Source organism: Haliotis rubra, unplaced genomic scaffold (genome assembly GCF_003918875.1).
Source record: "Haliotis rubra isolate DU_JTF1 unplaced genomic scaffold, ASM391887v1 Scf733, whole genome shotgun sequence".
Classification (NCBI taxonomy): Eukaryota; Metazoa; Mollusca; class Gastropoda; order Lepetellida; family Haliotidae; genus Haliotis; species Haliotis rubra.
Window position 1 is genome coordinate 506,318 of NW_025767450.1, and position 17,701 is coordinate 524,018.

At 39.1% G+C, this 17,701-nt stretch overlaps 2 protein-coding genes and 1 long non-coding RNA gene across 3 annotated transcripts; all 3 read right to left on the minus strand.

Annotated features, from left to right (window-relative positions):
* Positions 1 to 549: 549 nt before the first annotated feature.
* LOC124259704 (cytochrome P450 1A1-like) lies at positions 550 to 2,210 on the minus strand. Its single transcript, XM_046693893.1, has 3 exons — positions 2,148 to 2,210; positions 981 to 1,116; positions 550 to 950 (listed from the first exon to the last, which is right to left on the minus strand). The coding sequence occupies exons 1-3, from the start codon at positions 2,208 to 2,210 to the stop codon at positions 550 to 552; spliced, it is 600 nt and encodes a 199-aa protein (XP_046549849.1).
* Positions 2,211 to 6,156: 3,946 nt separating this feature from the next.
* On the minus strand, positions 6,157 to 7,060 carry LOC124259713. The gene is made up of 3 exons (XM_046693903.1): positions 6,798 to 7,060; positions 6,532 to 6,599; positions 6,157 to 6,400 (listed from the first exon to the last, which is right to left on the minus strand). Exons 1-3 carry the CDS (start codon positions 6,967 to 6,969, stop codon positions 6,206 to 6,208), a joined length of 435 nt encoding a protein of 144 aa, XP_046549859.1. The 5' UTR covers positions 6,970 to 7,060; the 3' UTR covers positions 6,157 to 6,205.
* Positions 7,061 to 13,464: 6,404 nt separating this feature from the next.
* LOC124259716 lies at positions 13,465 to 14,400 on the minus strand. The gene is made up of 3 exons (XR_006893900.1): positions 14,242 to 14,400; positions 13,797 to 13,961; positions 13,465 to 13,564 (listed from the first exon to the last, which is right to left on the minus strand). It is a non-coding gene; the product is annotated as an uncharacterized LOC124259716 (long non-coding RNA).
* Positions 14,401 to 17,701: the final 3,301 nt, after the last annotated feature.

Consider the following 17,701-nt stretch of genomic DNA (forward strand, 5'->3'; position numbering starts at 1 on the left):
TAACATAACAACAACATGATGTTTAATGAGGGTACGTTTATTATTAACCTCTGATTCTGCTGTAGCCAAATGGACAACAAAATCTAACTTCACAATGCATAAAACTAGTTAAATCCGAACTGATAAGAAAGCGCATACATCTCCGACTTCGGCATATAGGTGGTATATCCGACTTCGGCATATAGGTTGTATATACGACTTCGGCATAAAGGTTGTATATACGACTTCGGCATATATGTGGCATATCCGACTTCTGTGTATCGACATGTATGCTCGACATCAGTATCTATATTGGCAGTATATCTTACACAAATAGCAGGCAATTGTAGAAGTTTGCTTCACATAGGATTACCTGTTAACTTGATGTCCTTTTGGTTACCTCTTGGTCACCACTCACTTGATGTCCTTTGGCTGCATCTTGGTCACCATTCACTTGATGTCATTTGGTTGTCTTTTGGTAACAACTACCTTGAAGTCCACGGGCTTGAGAGTAAGGCCATACTTGCTGTCGATCACAGGAGCGCCACCTAACGGGCTCTCGAACTTACATTACAGCATCATGGTAGCAAAGAACAGAAACAGTTCGATCTTTGCCAACTGTTCCCCGGGACATCGTCGACGGTCGACTCCAAACGGGAGGAAGAATTCAGTTTTTGCCTTATCAATTCGGCGTCCAGTGTCATCAAGGAAACGGTAGGGGTCAAACCTGTCTGGATCAGGAAACAGGTCCTTGTCATGGCTGACTGACCACATGTTAACAAAGATCAGCGTTTTATTGGGGATGTGGTAATTCTTCAGTGACGTGTCCTTTGTTTTGCTGTGCGGCAAGGCGAAAGGGAAGATACACGAGTGACACATCATCTCCACAAGGCAGGCCTCCATGAATGGAAGATTGTTCATGTCCTCCAGATCTAGCGTTCCGGTCAGAGCAACGTGAACGAGTTCTTGAACTGTTGTCAAGATGTGTTCATCTGTCTAACCCACCGCTTCCTTCTCTTCATCTGGTGTCTCCTGAAGCGCCCGGATGAGAAGGTCGGTGACGTCCCTCGCAACGGCGGGGTCGTAGGTGTCCAGGTGCTCCTTCTGTTTCTTGACGCATCTCTCCTTCTTGGGTGCCTGCTAGTTCATGTAATCCTTTAAATAGCTTTCACGTCCTTGCTAGATGCATAACACGGATATGTAACGTTCCGTTACGACTCGACGTCTCCAGATGTAAAAACGACTAATGCGGTAAGTGTCCAATCACCGAATGACAGATTACCTCATCAATCCAGTGATGTAACTCTCCAAAGTCAGTGATCTAGTTGTTCCTCTTGTGTCGGTAGATCTCGCTCATGAAGACACCGCTGTTACTGGCGCTGTTCACAGCTAGCCATTGCCCTGTCGACACCAGGAGAGTCGGACGACAACTGAATCACAATTGTCCTGCATCGTCCACTTCACCTGTCCACTGACTAATATTCCGTTTAGGGGCCGCTTGGGGCAATGTGATTAGCCCAAAACATGGTTAACATATCTCCAGGAGCCGGTTTCATAACGATCGTACTGAGTGTCATGCCTGAAGTGCTGTCCATCCATTCTTACTTCAAACTGTTTCACTGTTTTCAAGGCGTCAAAATAAACTGATTTATTCTGTGGACGGGTACATTTGATTAGATTGGTAAATTGATTAGATAAGCGATTTATTCAGCATGATTGGCAGTGTTGACCGTGTATATACTGGTAAGGTATTGTTTCATTATAATAAAGAACACACTTTATGGATAACAGCTTCTTCATTTCGTGAAGTTGTTATCCATAAAGTGTGTTCTATATTGTACCTGTCAACTTCTAAAATGCCACTCAAGCAAGGTATTGTTTCACTGTTTACGCTGTGATGTTTGAACAACGCGATTGTGTCATATGTGTTCTGCATTGTTAGATGTTGAGATAAAATACCAGCCCAAATATCACTTATACTGCTACCCAAGTCCCTTTCAACATATTTTAAATTCGTTCGTGTTTATACCCGTTTTTTCAGTTTCTGTTTTTGAATGTGAATTTCTTCTTCATCATAATTCAATATTTGCTATAAGTGCTATAGATGAAAAACAACCCATCTGTATTAACTGTGATGTAGACCTTTGAGATATTTTCAGACTCAATACGATGACCTCTCTGTCCAGCTCAGCGTCTAAGTAGAGGGTAAAGTGGACAATACAGGTAGTCATGTTACCCCGACATGATATTCAACAATGGACTGGCCATACTTGGCAAATACAGGTGGACAGTCACGTGACAGCCGTGACGCGAGAAATGAGAGAAGTTACCCACAGCTGCACTGCTATCAAGGACCACTTCACCGCAAATGCAAGGAACACATACTGCCTATCGCCTGAATGCAAGCGTGCGTGCGTGCGCGCGTGTGTGAGTGTGTAATTGGTATGAAACGTGGTTATAAATAGAATATAGAAGTTATTGAAAACAACTTTCATGATAGCATAGTCATCAGCAACCGACCTCTCAACTGATTCAGCTCACATCTTTCCCGGTGCAATTCAAGTGATGGTTGTGATTACATTTGATCTTATTTTACGAGTCAGAAATTGAGGATTTACATTGCTTATGTTTCCGTCGCACATGGCACGATTGCACCACATCTCGATGTGCAACGATACTCATCTTGATCAGGTAATCTCACTAAACGTTCAGTAATACACATTACATCCCTGTATCCCCCGTGGGCACTACGGGTTAGAACAGGTCCCCAGCAACCCATGCAGGTTGTGAGAGGGGACGAAATGGATCGGGTGGTAAGACTCGGTGATTTGATTGATGGCGTGTCAACGAACCCCGCAGGCGTGAATCACTGTAATAAATCACTGAATTGTCTGGTCCGACGTATTGCAGAGTATGTATTGCAGGGTTAAACAATAAACTAACCCAGCACCGATGTATATTCCCCTGTGATGTATAACTGCGTGTATAGGATTGATGAAAGGCTGATGTGCATATACATTGCGAAAAATTGTCCGCTACACAATTTTGGATAAATACTTCAGACAATACCACGCACATAATATTTCAGCGAATGTGTAGCAGAGACGACATAGGCAAGTGTCAAACTATACACTGACTTGTACCCAAACAATACATTTATTAGTCGAAAAAATATGACACATTTGTAACACATTATCTTTATATGAAATGTTGACAAGGTTTTAGTGTAACACGTCAGGAAGATGCAAGCAGTTGCACATAACACTACTGTGCATATTTACACAACAAGCATTTTTGTATAATATAAGTTGTATGCTTCTCTCGAGGGTAATACGGTCTGATGTACGCCTAGGCGGACATTAGACCGTCTTACCCAAGGATAACCTGGACAACGTCGAGGATAACCACATTCCCCACATGGGGGTCCAGAAATGCATCCTTTTCGAGATCAGAAGGAATGCCTTGATGAAATTCCACATAGGGATAAACATGGGTTTGAATGGTGTTATACAAGGACTGCCATCGTTTGCAGAGCCAAAAAATACGTTCAGGTTAAGGTTTAATGTTCATCCTTTCCAGAATCTGTTTCACTAAGTAGGTCTTCGCACAGGAGGTGGGCCCTGACACAATCAGGGTGAATGGGTGTATTAGTCTAAATTCTTCCAAAGACTGAGTAGTACTTTCTGATGAATGTGGTTGTACTGGCTGCTGCTGCTGCTGCTTGATATCTTCTCCTGAATGATTTTTTCGAATATGACGGGACAAGTGTTTTTGGAGCATATGGGACAGGGATGCATAATGATGTTCACACGTCGACAGTCCTACTACAAATGACACATTTAGCCTTTTGTCTCTATTTAAAAATCTGTTTTCATTCGCTTTGTTGACACTGCTTCCATTGTGTTTTCCGACTTATTTTATGCGTTGAATCCATAAAGGATGATGTCTACATTGGGTGAAAATTGGTCAGTTTAACTCTTCTAGTTTTGGAGATATTGGGGTTCAAAGATTTTGACGTTTTGGGTTATCTGCCCTTACCGGAAGCCGGAAGTCGGTATTTTTTCAACATTGTATCAATTTCAGCCTACAGGCTATCATCCCTGAAAGTTTTATCGAAATCGACCCAGGGGTTAGGTCAGGAGAGCTGGTACAAAAATTCTGATTGAACAGGGGCTGACTGGCTCAGTATTCTGTGTTTGAGTCAGATATCACACCGTCAGTGTTATAACCATGTTCACTAGTCTCACAAAGGTTAACCACCTCGCGGTTCAGTGGACGGAAGGAACGTCTGACAAAAGGGGCTGAAACAAGGGCTGACTGGGTCAGTACACCGTGCTTGAGTGGGGTACCCATGTGAAACCGCGGCATGGTACTTCAGTGGACTAGCACTATGAAACGGGTTTACGTTCGTTGTTTAAGTGCAATAGAGTGAGTGAGTTAATATGTAGCGGCACATCGGCAATATCCCAGCCATATCGTGGCGAGAACAATTAAATGTATGTCAATATTAAAATCAAGAAATTTAGAACGTAAAAACCTGTCACCGAAGGGCAGTAAAAATACTAGATTTTCACAGCTCTTAATTCAAAACTAGTACGCTATCATAAACATACAATAGACATGAACGCGATGCGATAAACTCCATTACACTCACTGACGTTATACACGTCGAATACATTCCTCCAACCCTAGGCTCAAACACTGTGTTATAAGTGAGGTCCTCATCACTGAACCGGTGCTGAACCTAATACACTCACTCCGCATTTAACGTACACAGAAATACAGACATTCGTCATTAAGAGCAGTATAATTAAACAGTGAACGCACTCGTAAATTTATATTGCCCCTTCACGGGGCAGTGGATAACACAAACCTCAACATTGTATCAAAGCATTAGGAAAGTTATATACAACTCAATGTTGATAAGAGCCTTCATTATTTGTTAATAATTCTTCACGCATGACTGACTCCACACAACTTCACGTCAAAAGTATTAGATAGAAGACGAGCTACTTAAGTAGAAACCTTCGTGTACAAATATAATTCTCATAGCTAATCCATAGAGGAGACCCTGGTTGAGTTAAATCAATTATTAATTAACATGTACATTGTTAAGGAAGAAATTCCGTTGGTTTGATATACTACTGGTGTTTAAAAGAAGTTGAAGAACAGCCTGCTTTCTCACATGATATACATGTAGTTAATCTGTTATTCTGACTGGTGGGAATAGCAACACATGCCCTTTTATTTATGGTGATCTTTAATTTATGATTAGCAATATGTATTTATGGGCTACATGAATATATTTAAAGACAACGGGACTAACAATATATAGACTCACAATACAAAACAATAAAATACAAAAACATATCCTTAACCCGAACTCATTTGGCCACCCTAAAATACTTATATATTTACTGCTGTAATGTCCCCATGGTACCTGATATGGCCACCTACCTTCAGTTGTCGGCAGTCTATAGCCTGATTCTATATTGTATTGTCATCTTTAGTTTAAATGTTTTAGATTTAATTACTAGTTGTAAGATTTATATCTGTGATACTGTAGTTATTTTACTGTCATTCGTTGACAGATGTTTATAATTTACTTTTAATTAGTATAAATCTATAACTTGATTTAGTCACGATATGGCTGAAATATTGCCGGTGTGACTTAAAATCTTAACTCCTACACTCACTATCTATTTACTGGATAAGTGAAGTACATCCGCTTCAAGGCTCTTTGTAACTGTAATAGGATTAAACGATTCATCGACCTATGCAGTTGGGATATGATGACATGTTTCAACCAAGCCAGCGAGACTGATCACCCTATCCTGTTAGTCGCCTCGCTTTCATGGAGACGTAGACAACGAGCTTCGTAGCGTCGCGTAAAAGATATAGTGGCCCTGCTCAGAAACACACGTGCAGACTGCTTTTCGTTCGTAGCGTGGTGTAAGAAATATATTGGCCACTCTCAGAAACACACGTGAAGCCTGCTTTTCTTTCTTGGCGTGGTGTAAAAGATATATAGGCCTCGCTCAGAAACACACGTACAGACGGCTTTTCTTTCTTACCTCGGAGTGTGTTTGTTAAGGTTAAGGTGATTTAATATATTTGTCGAATAATATTTAAGTTATATTCCACTTTCTGAAAAGCATTTTCATGCCATAACTGCGTCAATGACACTAAATATTAAGTCTAATCACGATATGATGGGTCTTAAAAACTATTCACCTTTAGCAACATGCCATACATCAAACCAATGTTTAATGCCACCTTTCTCCCTCTTTATATAGGCTTTTACTTGAATGTGTCGGTCTGTTATTATGTCTGAAACATTTACTCTGGCATTCTCAAGATGTGCAAGGCCCCTTTTCAATCTTTCAAGTTCCATGGCATTCGAATTGGCCACTTCATTTGACTGAAACAGAGCAATGTAAATTAAGTCATTTTCAAGTATTTGATATCAGAAAGTATTACTGTACACAACTGAGCATGTTCACTCTTATGCTGTGCATGTCATTTTATGTTATGACAGGATTGTATTCTTACCTGCACCAACTGGATGTCCAAAACTTGATGTGTGTCCACATCGATCAATGTATAGCTTCCATACTTAGCTGTAATACATAAACACATACATACTATGTACAATTGACACAACTTTTCTTCCAAGACATGCTCATGTTAAATATATCAAATACAGTGAAACATTTCTATTTCATAATGGTTTTGAGACAATTCTTCTTACTATTCCCAGTTACACATGAAATTTATAAGCCAAATAAGTTATTGAAGCCAAACTAGTGTGGACATACCTGTATGTCCAGGTGAACAACACCTTGCATCCCCTGCCAGACGTACAGATTTCTCTTTCCTTTCAGCTAATAGCTGAGGTTGGTGTTTTGACCACACCCTTGAAATAGCTGGGACTATGTAGCTTCTCTGGAGTTTATGAAATGTTGACATGCTTATATTGTACATGTTCATAGTTGAATAGCTCCTTAGAGCCTTTGCTGGGCAAAGACTACTAAAGAAAACAGCACAAGCTATGGCTAAATTGCCAAGTGGCAATTGTTTGTGTATTGTCTGACTATTCCAGAAGTATGCATGCTCTTGGTGTGTGAGGCACTGTACCTGCACTGTCACCAGACTACCACAGATATGATAAATTTTGGCTCTGCATGAATAAAAGCAGAATTTGCAAAACATGAAAAGTGTCAGCAAATTGGATTCAAACACCAGGAACTTTGTTTCTTCCATATGGTTGTTCAGGGACCTGAAATGTGAATTAACAACTGTCAAAATCACATAGAAGATTGTACATGTTACATCAGTGCGATCACAATTATTACACGTTTATATGGCAGATATATCATGAATTGGGAATTGGCACATTTAATACATACTCTGGCTGGGATTGAGATTCTTCGAACTTGATCTGACTTGAATGAGAATTGTAATCTTCATCAGTGTCATTTCCATCATCAGTTGTGTCAGGCATATTGTTCTTGCTGTCAGCATCACCTGGTGCCTGTGTAACAATGTGACCAATTTGCATAAATAGTATTAGGGCTGTAAGTGCATACACTAATGCTCAGTTACTACCAGATATTTACATCAAAATCAATTCTGTTACAATATCACTAAAACATAACATAATGTACATGTTTCAATACAGAACAATATTCACTGGATGTAGATTTTGAATGAGTAGTTATTGTAAACATGTTATTGTTACCTCATATTGTGTAGCACGGTCGCATGTATCTGGTGTACGGGATGGCCTAAAAGTCGGGCCAAGAAAAGTCGGGCCGGGCCGGGCCACCGGGTAATACTAAAAATGGATTGCAGAATATTAAAACGAAACCTGCACATTTGGGTCGATACACTTCCTGCCTTCACAAATGCATAGTTTGATTGAAAATGTATAGTTAATGGTGAAAACAAACCCACACAACAACAATGACTACATACCGAGCTTCCCGTAGAAAAGACACCACCTTGTTGTTATGTGTTTTCCTTGATATGTCTATGGGGGAAGGTTGCTTACTTTTCTTAGCGTGTGACATCCGGGGGTCCTGGGCAGGAAGTGACAGTGTTTTGACTGCTTTTCTTTCCTTAATTAAGATATTGGGGTTCCCTAATTAACCTTTATTGTCTCAGGTTGAATCAGCACAGGATGTTTATGTTAAAGAGACGTGGATATCAGCGAGTGTCAATGGGCAAATATGACATGATTACGTGTATTAAAAGAAACATTTGAAATCACACAATTTTGTAATATGTTATAAAGGATCAAACAAAGTATGCATTCACAAACACAAAAATTCTTATGTGTTTTCATTGTAAACAATACCAGCCCAAATCAGATAGCCAGCGCGTATGCATATGCTTATATTTACGAATACCTATGAAGCACAAAATGGTATTATATCTACTTAAATACCACTTCATAAAGTAAAGTAAAAGTGAAGTTAGCCCTTTTCTCTCTCCATTCTCAACATAGCCTCAATCAAAAGTGTTTAGTCTCTGTTCAGCCCGACTTGGCCCGTGCTGTCAAAAACACCTTAAACCTTACACATGTATCTTGAAATGTCTTTATAGCCATAGATTAGTGTTATATCTACCTACATATCACTTCACAGAGTCTCAAAGCGTAGTATTTGAAGCAAACACCTTGCTCAAAGTGAAGCCCTATTTTCTATACATTCTAAACAAAGACACAGTATCACAAGCTTTCGGTCCGGCTTGGCCCGGGCTCTCAAACGCACCTTATACCTCACACATGTATCTTGAAATGTGTTTAAATCCATAGATTGGTATTATATCTACCTAAACATCCCTTTGTAATGTTGTCAAATGCAATATGTAAAGATAACTGGTTCGTTAAAGTTAGGTCTTCACTTTGAGCAAGGTGTTTGCTTCAAATACTACGCTTTGAGACTCTGTGAAGTGATATGTAGGTAGATATAACACTAATCTATGGCTATAAAGACATTTCAAGATACATGTGTGAGGTTTAAGGTGTTTTTGACAGCACGGGCCAAGTCGGGCTGAACAGAGACTAAACACTTTTGATTGAGGCTATGTTGAGAAAGGAGAGAGAAAAGGGCTAACTTTAAAGAACCAGTTATCTTTACATGTTGCATGTGATAACATTACAAAGTGATATTTAGGTAGATATAATACCAATCTATGGATTTAAACACATTTCAAGATACATCTATGAGGTATAAGGTGCGTTTGAGAGCCCTGGCCAAGCCGGACCGAAAGCTTGTGATACTGTGTCTTTGTTGAGAATGTATAGAAAATAGGGCTTCACTTTGAGCAAGGTGTTTGCTTCAAATACTACGCTTTGAGACTCTGTGAATTGATATGTAGGTAGATATAACACTAATGTATGGACATAAACACATTTCAAGATACATGTGTGAGGTTTAAGGTGTTTTTGACAGCACGGGCCAAGTCGGGCTGAATAGAGACTAAACACTTTTGATTGAGGCTATGTTGAGAATGGAGAGAGAAAAGGGCTAACTTTAAAGAACCAGTTATCTTTACATGTTGCATGTGATAACATTACAAAGTGATATTTAGGTAGATATAATACCAATCTATGGATTTAAACACATTTCAAGATACATCTATGAGGTATAAGGTGCGTTTGAGAGCCCTGGCCAAGCCGGACCGAAAGCTTGTGATACTGTGTCTTTGTTGAGGATGTATAGAAAATAGGGCTTCACTTTGAGCAAGGTGTTTGCTTCACATACTACGCTTTGAGACTCTGTGAAGTGATATGTAGGTAGATATAACACTAATCTATGGCTATAAAGACATTTCAAGATACATGTGTGAGGTTTAAGGTGTTTTCGACAGCACGGGCCAAGTCGGGCTGAACAGAGACTAAACACTTTTGATTGAGGCTATGTTGAGAATGGAGAGAGAAAAGGGCTAACTTTAACGAACCAGTTATCTTTACATGTTGCATGTGATAACATTACAAAGTGATATTTAGGTAGATATAATACCAATCTATGGATTTAAACACATTTCAAGATACATCTATGAGGTATAAGGTGCGTTTGAGAGCCCTGGCCAAGCCGGACCGAAAGCTTGTGATACTGTGTCTTTGTTGAGAATGTATAGAAAATAGGGCTTCACTTTGAGCAAGGTGTTTGCTTCAAATACTACGCTTTGAGACTCTGTGAAGTGATATGTAGGTAGATATAACACTTATGTATGGACATAAACACATTTCAAGATACATGTGTGAGGTTTAAGGTGTTTTTTTGACAGCACGGGCCAAGTCGGGCTGAACAGAGACTAAACACTTTTGATTGAGGCTATGTTGAGAATGGAGAGAGAAAAGGGCTAACTTTAAAGAACCAGTTATCTTCACATGTTGCATTTGATAACATTACAAAGTGATATTTAGGTAGATATAATACCAATCTATGGATTTAAACACATTTCAAGAAACATCTATGAGGTATAAGGTGCGTTTGAGAGCCCTGGCCAAGCCGGACCGAAAGCTTGTGATACTGTGTCTTTGTTTAGGATGTATAGAAAATAGGGCTTCACTTTGAGCAAGGTGTTTGCTTCACATACTACGCTTTGAGACTCTGTGAAGTGATATGTAGGTAGATACAATACCAATCTATGGACATAAAGTCATTTCAAGATACATGTGTGAGGTTTAAGGTGTTTTTGACAGCACAGGCCAAGTCGGGCTGAACAGAGACTAAACACTTTTGATTGAGGCTATGTTGAGAATGGAGAGAGAAAAGGGCTAACTTTAAAGAACCAGTTATCTTTACATGTTGCATGTGATAACATTACAAAGTGATATTTAGGTAGATATAATACCAATCTATGGATTTAAACACATTTCAAGATACATCTATGAGGTATAAGGTGCGTTTGAGAGCCCTGGCCAAGCCGGACCGAAAGCTTGTGATACTGTGTCTTTGTTGAGAATGTATAGAAAATAGGGCTTCACTTTGAGCAAGGTGTTTGCTTCAAATACTACGCTTTGAGACTCTGTGAAGTGATATGTAGGTAGATATAACACTTATGTATGGACATAAACACATTTCAAGATACATGTGTGAGGTTTAAGGTGTTTTTGACAGCACGGGCCAAGTCGGGCTGAACAGAGACTAAACACTTTTGATTGAGGCTATGTTGAGAATGGAGAGAGAAAAGGGCTAACTTTAAAGAACCAGTTATCTTCACATGTTGCATTTGATAACATTACAAAGTGATATTTAGGTAGATATAATACCAATCTATGGATTTAAACACATTTCAAGAAACATCTATGAGGTATAAGGTGCGTTTGAGAGCCCTGGCCAAGCCGGACCGAAAGCTTGTGATACTGTGTCTTTGTTTAGGATGTATAGAAAATAGGGCTTCACTTTGAGCAAGGTGTTTGCTTCACATACTACGCTTTGAGACTCTGTGAAGTGATATGTAGGTAGATACAATACCAATCTATGGACATAAAGTCATTTCAAGATACATGTGTGAGGTTTAAGGTGTTTTTGACAGCACGGGCCAAGTCGGGCTGAATAGAGACTAAACACTTTTGATTGAGGCTATGTTGAGAATGGAGAGAGAAAAGGGCTAACTTTAAAGAACCAGTTATCTTTACATGTTGCATGTGATAACATTACAAAGTGATATTTAGGTAGATATAATACCAATCTATGGATTTAAACACATTTCAAGATACATCTATGAGGTATAAGGTGCGTTTGAGAGCCCTGGCCAAGCCGGACCGAAAGCTTGTGATACTGTGTCTTTGTTGAGGATGTATAGAAAATAGGGCTTCACTTTGAGCAAGGTGTTTGCTTCACATACTACGCTTTGAGACTCTGTGAAGTGATATGTAGGTAGATATAACACTAATCTATGGCTATAAAGACATTTCAAGATACATGTGTGAGGTTTAAGGTGTTTTTGACAGCACGGGCCAAGTCGGGCTGAACAGAGACTAAACACTTTTGATTGAGGCTATGTTGAGAATGGAGAGAGAAAAGGGCTAACTTTAAAGAACCAGTTATCTTTACATGTTGCATGTGATAACATTACAAAGTGATAATTAGGCAGATATAATACCAATCTATGGATTTAAACACATTTCAAGATACATCTATGAGGTATAAGGTGCGTTTGAGAGCCCTGGCCAAGCCGGACCGAAAGCTTGTGATACTGTGTCTTTGTTGAGAATGTATAGAAAATAGGGCTTCACTTTGAGCAAGGTGTTTGCTTCAAATACTACGCTTTGAGACTCTGTGAAGTGATATGTAGGTAGATATAACACTTATGCATGGACATAAACACATTTCAAGATACATGTGTGAGGTTTAAGGTGTTTTTGACAGCACGGGCCAAGTCGGGCTGAACAGAGACTAAACACTTTTGATTGAGGCTATGTTGAGAATGGAGAGAGAAAAGGGCTAACTTTAAAGAACCAGTTATCTTCACATGTTGCATTTGATAACATTACAAAGTGATATTTAGGTAGATATAATACCAATCTATGGATTTAAACACATTTCAAGAAACATCTATGAGGTATAAGGTGCGTTTGAGAGCCCTGGCCAAGCCGGACCGAAAGCTTGTGATACTGTGTCTTTGTTTAGGATGTATAGAAAATAGGGCTTCACTTTGAGCAAGGTGTTTGCTTCACATACTACGCTTTGAGACTCTGTGAAGTGATATGTAGGTAGATACAATACCAATCTATGGATTTAAACACATTTCAAGATACATCTGTGAGGTTTAGGTTGTTTTTGACAGCCCGGACGAAGTCGGGCTGAACAGAGACTAAACAGTTTTGATTGAGGTTATGTTGAAAAATGAGAGACAAGGGCTTCACTTTAACGGAGCAGTTTTCTTTACATATTGCATTTTATAACATTAGAAAGCGATATTTAGGTAGATATAATACCAGTCTATGGAATTAAACACAAGATACGTGTGTTACGTTTAAGTTGCTTTAGACGGCTCGAGCCAAGACGGGCGGAAAATTGTGGCCGAGATAATGTTGAGAGTGTGGGGAAGAGATCGTATCATTTCAATGTGCGCATGCTTTAAATACGATGAATAGTGAATTTATGGGGTGGTATGTGATTTGATATAGATGTAAAAACATTTTCGGGCCAACGGAAATGTGTATCGGAATTGGCTGAAGTATTTATACGTATTAAGTCCCGTTTCGTTTAACGATTCCACTTTTAGACGTAACCTCGGTCAGCCAGTTCACAGGCTTCTCGTCTTCCTGGATTTTAGCCGATTTACTCGTAATAAAGTTATTATGGTACGCGTTTGTTGCTTCCGATTGATCATTATTATCATGAATGTATGTTGCATTGAGTAGTTGTAGGCATGATTTTCGTTAATGGGTTTATTAGCCAATAATAGATTTGGCCCGCCTTGGCCCGGCCCGGCCCGGCCCGACTTTTAGGCCATCCCCTGGTGTACACTGGACAGCAATTGTGCACCAAGATGTGTTCATGCTCTTCTGGGTACCAGTCGACATCAAGGAGGGTGTCACACACTGACAGGACTTACTCCGACACTAGACATTTGGAATATACAATACAAACATTCAAAAATTGTAAAAAAAATATGCAATATAATTTACATTAATTAAAATTTGTCAGTAAGTGTTGTTTTATTACCCTAACTTTTCTGTATTTTTTAAAGCATGGTCTATAAGGAAAGTCAGATTTAAATATTGTATTAATTAACATGCGAAATAACATACAGGTAATTTGTTCTTTATTTTATATCTTTATTAATGTTCTTACCGAAATGAGTTGGTTTGTGTCTGTTCCCACGTCAACTGTCTCAGTAGTAGAAGATGTACGTGAGTGGATGTTGACAGCTTCGTTTTCCTCCACACACTGACTGCCCTCCGGCATCGAGGGGAACTAGTATTGGTAAACACCACCCCCAGTCGTGAATGAGAACGGCTACAAATTTCAAAAGAAAAGCATTCGATGACGTTATTCACCCCCCCAAAAATTCTACAAATGGTTCCGATTCAAAATCACAAAACCAAGCACAATACTTTTAGCTCAACGATCAGCTGATCACCGAGGATCGATGTCATTGAAACCAGGAAGTGAACGAGACGCACACCTAATTAGCTACCGAAACTATGAATAAATACTTCTGTATTTTATATATATAAACTACAGTCTTATAAACTAGGGTAGCATGTTTACATTATTTTGGTATTCACTTACTTACCAGAGTTCCCTCGACTTTACGTCGTTTGTTTACAAAAACTGACCAGTCGGGCTCTTGATGAGAGTGCTGTCCCTTGACCTCATTACCATACAAGGATGGAACCGCATCGGGGCGTAGTTGTTTCCGATCAGCTGACTGACTGAGAGTCGTCGATCGCGACACACGACACCAAGTATCGAAGTGCGCCACACACCCCCGCGATTCACTAGTCGGGCCATTCCAGTCACTATCCTTCTTTTTACAGAATTTTATCCATTCTTGTCTTCTCCGTGGTGATTTGGGGGAGCGGAAATAACTCACTTTGGTTTCATGTTTGTTTGCATTGTGGTTCATACAGCGAGGAACCGAACAGTGCACCATGTTCAATTCAATAGGATGCGCATCTGAGGCGCTGGAATCAAACACTTGTGCTTGCACTACGTGAAGCGGTTCCATACAACCTGATGACGTCATTTGTTTATAAATGTGGCACCAATTACGTCATTTCCAAGGGACATAAGCCATGGTGTTTTTACTATTGAAATGGAACACTTGGTAAATGTGTAAAATAAAAATCGTTTTCCTGCAAAAAATATATAGTTAATTTTATAATTTTACTGTTTTTGTCTTTAAAAGTACCAAGTAAATAATTTTCATATTAAAAAAGAGCAAGAAAAATAGGTTCATTTTCGTGTACACTTGCTAAGTCAGGCAAACATTTCAGTGAGATAACCACAGCCTTCTGTCAGCTGCATGTAACGCCTCGCCCGTTGTTGTTCATGTATTGACCTAGATTATAAAACCGATTTCCTACTTTCTTTTTCATTTTTCCAAGTATAGCAGTTCATTTACAGTTCACTGGAATACATACGAGAGAGCAGTGTTCTATAGGAACACAATATGTATCTTTCAGAACATCAATGTACTTAATAGTTGCTTCTATTGTATTGTAACATTTGTATTGCGATTTTTCTATACTGGAATACTTTGCTCATTGTTGTTTGATGTCATGTGGATTGCAAATGGCGTCCATTATATGATGAGATCACCTTTGAATACTACGTTGTAAACAAACATGAAACGTTTCAACTAAGGAGGAAAATACTTCTTTAAGAACGCGATTTCTACTTGTACAGCCGACACTATAATAAATTCACTTATTATTAACATGTCCGGTGGACTCGTCATTGCTTACACACAGTTACATATATAACAAGATTCAAAATCTGAACAATAATCTATTAGTTTGAATGACAATAAAGATAGATAAAGATACATGACAGGACCAGTTATAAAAGCAGTACTTACATAACCTGGGATGTTGCTTCAGGAGTGGAACTTCGGAATGTGGATTTCGTTGGACAACCATGACAGCCGTCCAACTCATGTCCACGGAAAACTAAATACGCATGTCGGTGCACATGCGCAGTTCATTGTAGGAAAATTACAATATCTTTTCTAACATTACATAGGACTAGTATCAAATGCCCTTAGAGAAAAGCATTCTGTGCTCAGGTGTTTAATTACTAAAAAAGAATGATACAAAAGAATGTTCATTTGACTACATCACATATGTCTAAATATGAACATGATCTGAGCATGAGTGACGTCACATTAAGCTGCCGTATAAAGTGAAATTCTTGGAAACTTATTGTCGGTGTTCAACAAGGCAGTGGCCTCAGTCCTATTCTTTATTGGTGGGTCATCAACAAAGCGTCGCCGCACATAACCGCCCCTTTGATGATGGCTATAAATTTCAGATTACATGTTGTTGGTGTAGTACTTATAGCTGACACAGCTGAGTCGATAACATAAACAGAATGATATTAAGTATGCGTGGCATATACATGTTCTTTGTTGAACACATAACTTGAAGCAACATGGAGAGATAAATTCAAGTGGACCAGTTAGTGATTGAGAGAAGAGCTTTAAGCAATATCACGTCGAAGGACACCAGAGTTGAGCTTCATCATTGTACCCTTATAATCAACCCCAAACCAGGATGAGCGAACGCTCTAAACACAAGTCTACCCTAGCGTACATAAACATCATTGTTAGGACAAACTCTGACTCACCGTGTCGGGTATTTCTTTATTAGCGTGTCTAATGCATGCCTGATGTTTTCTAAATAGACCAGTAATGTAGTGGGTTTTTCCTTCATATCATAACACTGAAATTAATTAAGTTTGACTTTGGATAAGGTTATAAGTCATAAATATACAAGACATAATATGTATATGTAATGTCGTTAAAACGCGGGAACTAATCATCCGAATCGTGCACTCGTTAAGGTGTAAATTACAATACTGCGGGTTCTATCTGAGTGCAACAACTAATCACAATACAGTTCCAAAGTACACATCAACAGCACGTAATGGAGAAGGGTGACGAGAGAACACTATACATCAATGATAAGTCGTCGGAGGACAGTATTACAACTAGATTATCACAAAGTTTTTAAAACTATTTTGACTGCACTTGTACATGTGCAACTGAGTTTATCATACACTTGATAACACCTCCCTGACAGACAAAATGGCGGTGGACAGACAAAATGGCGAATTCCGGGTGTAATGTCACCACTGTATGTTGGGCAAATCAAAAGTGTAATTTTGGGACGGGCTCGTTCAAAGCGTCCTCTCACTACATTAAGTGACTACTCAAGAGAAAACAGATTCAGACATATCAGTAGATAATTCCGTACAATATAACAGGAAGGCGAACTTCAACACCATCCTAAATGCGTCTCTAAGTATCGTCAAGTCACACAAGTTCGATCGTCATGTAACTTCGATCGCCCATTTTGAATGGTAATTGTCGCAATATGTAAGGATAACTTACGATATCTGCAGCTTTGATCTTCTGGTGACACCACTTTCATTCGTTTGGACCGGAAAATGTTTCGTGTCAAGTTACCAAATGTACGTTATAGCTCATTTTCAGCAAACAACTACTTTTTAACCCTAGATCAATAATGTAACTTTATCAGCTCAAATAAAATGTAAACAGTATAATTTTCACACGTTGTAAATTGACAGCACCCCTGTCTTCTGTTTGTTTACATTGCTGGTCTAATTGTGACATGTCCAGACACGTGATATCCTTGTCAAAATTTAAAACTTTGGAAACAAGTAAGGGCCATTTCTTATAGAAAACTTAATGCTTTTTTGAGAATTTCCGTGAATTTGTACCTGATGAAGTTCGAGCTATTGCCTCATTGATAAATACAACCTGGGCACAATGTACCCACCCTACATGTCAGCACAGAACACATTTACGTTTCTGCAAGCCAGTTCGTGGTGTTTGTCTACATTCTGAGGTTTGATGCCCGTCACGATGGGCCTGAAGAATAATTCCCTGCATAATACTTTTATATAAGCTGAATATTTGTGACTTTTCATAGTTTTTAGAAGTATTGAAACATAAAATGAACGTTTCATGGACATAAATACCATAAAATTACTTGGGACTGCTCTAGCTC

Bases quoted from the DNA above. Each gene is read 5' to 3' on its own strand.
- LOC124259713 (XM_046693903.1), bottom strand. From the start codon at position 6,969: ATGAACATGTACAATATAAGCATGTCAACATTTCATAAACTCCAGAGA. The intron at 6,600-6,797 runs GTATGTCCACAC...TATGTATTACAG, and splicing joins TTGTTCACCTGGACATACAG to CTAAGTATGGAAGCTATACA. The intron at 6,401-6,531 runs GTAAGAATACAA...GCTCTGTTTCAG, and splicing joins TGGACATCCAGTTGGTGCAG to TCAAATGAAGTGGCCAATTC.
- LOC124259704 (XM_046693893.1), bottom strand. From the start codon at position 2,210: ATGACTACCTGTATTGTCCACTTTACCCTCTACTTAGACGCTGAGCTG. The intron at 1,117-2,147 runs GTATTGAGTCTG...ATGAACTAGCAG, and splicing joins AGCTGGACAGAGAGGTCATC to GCACCCAAGAAGGAGAGATG. The intron at 951-980 runs GTTAGACAGATG...TCTTGACAACAG, and splicing joins TGAAGAGAAGGAAGCGGTGG to TTCAAGAACTCGTTCACGTT.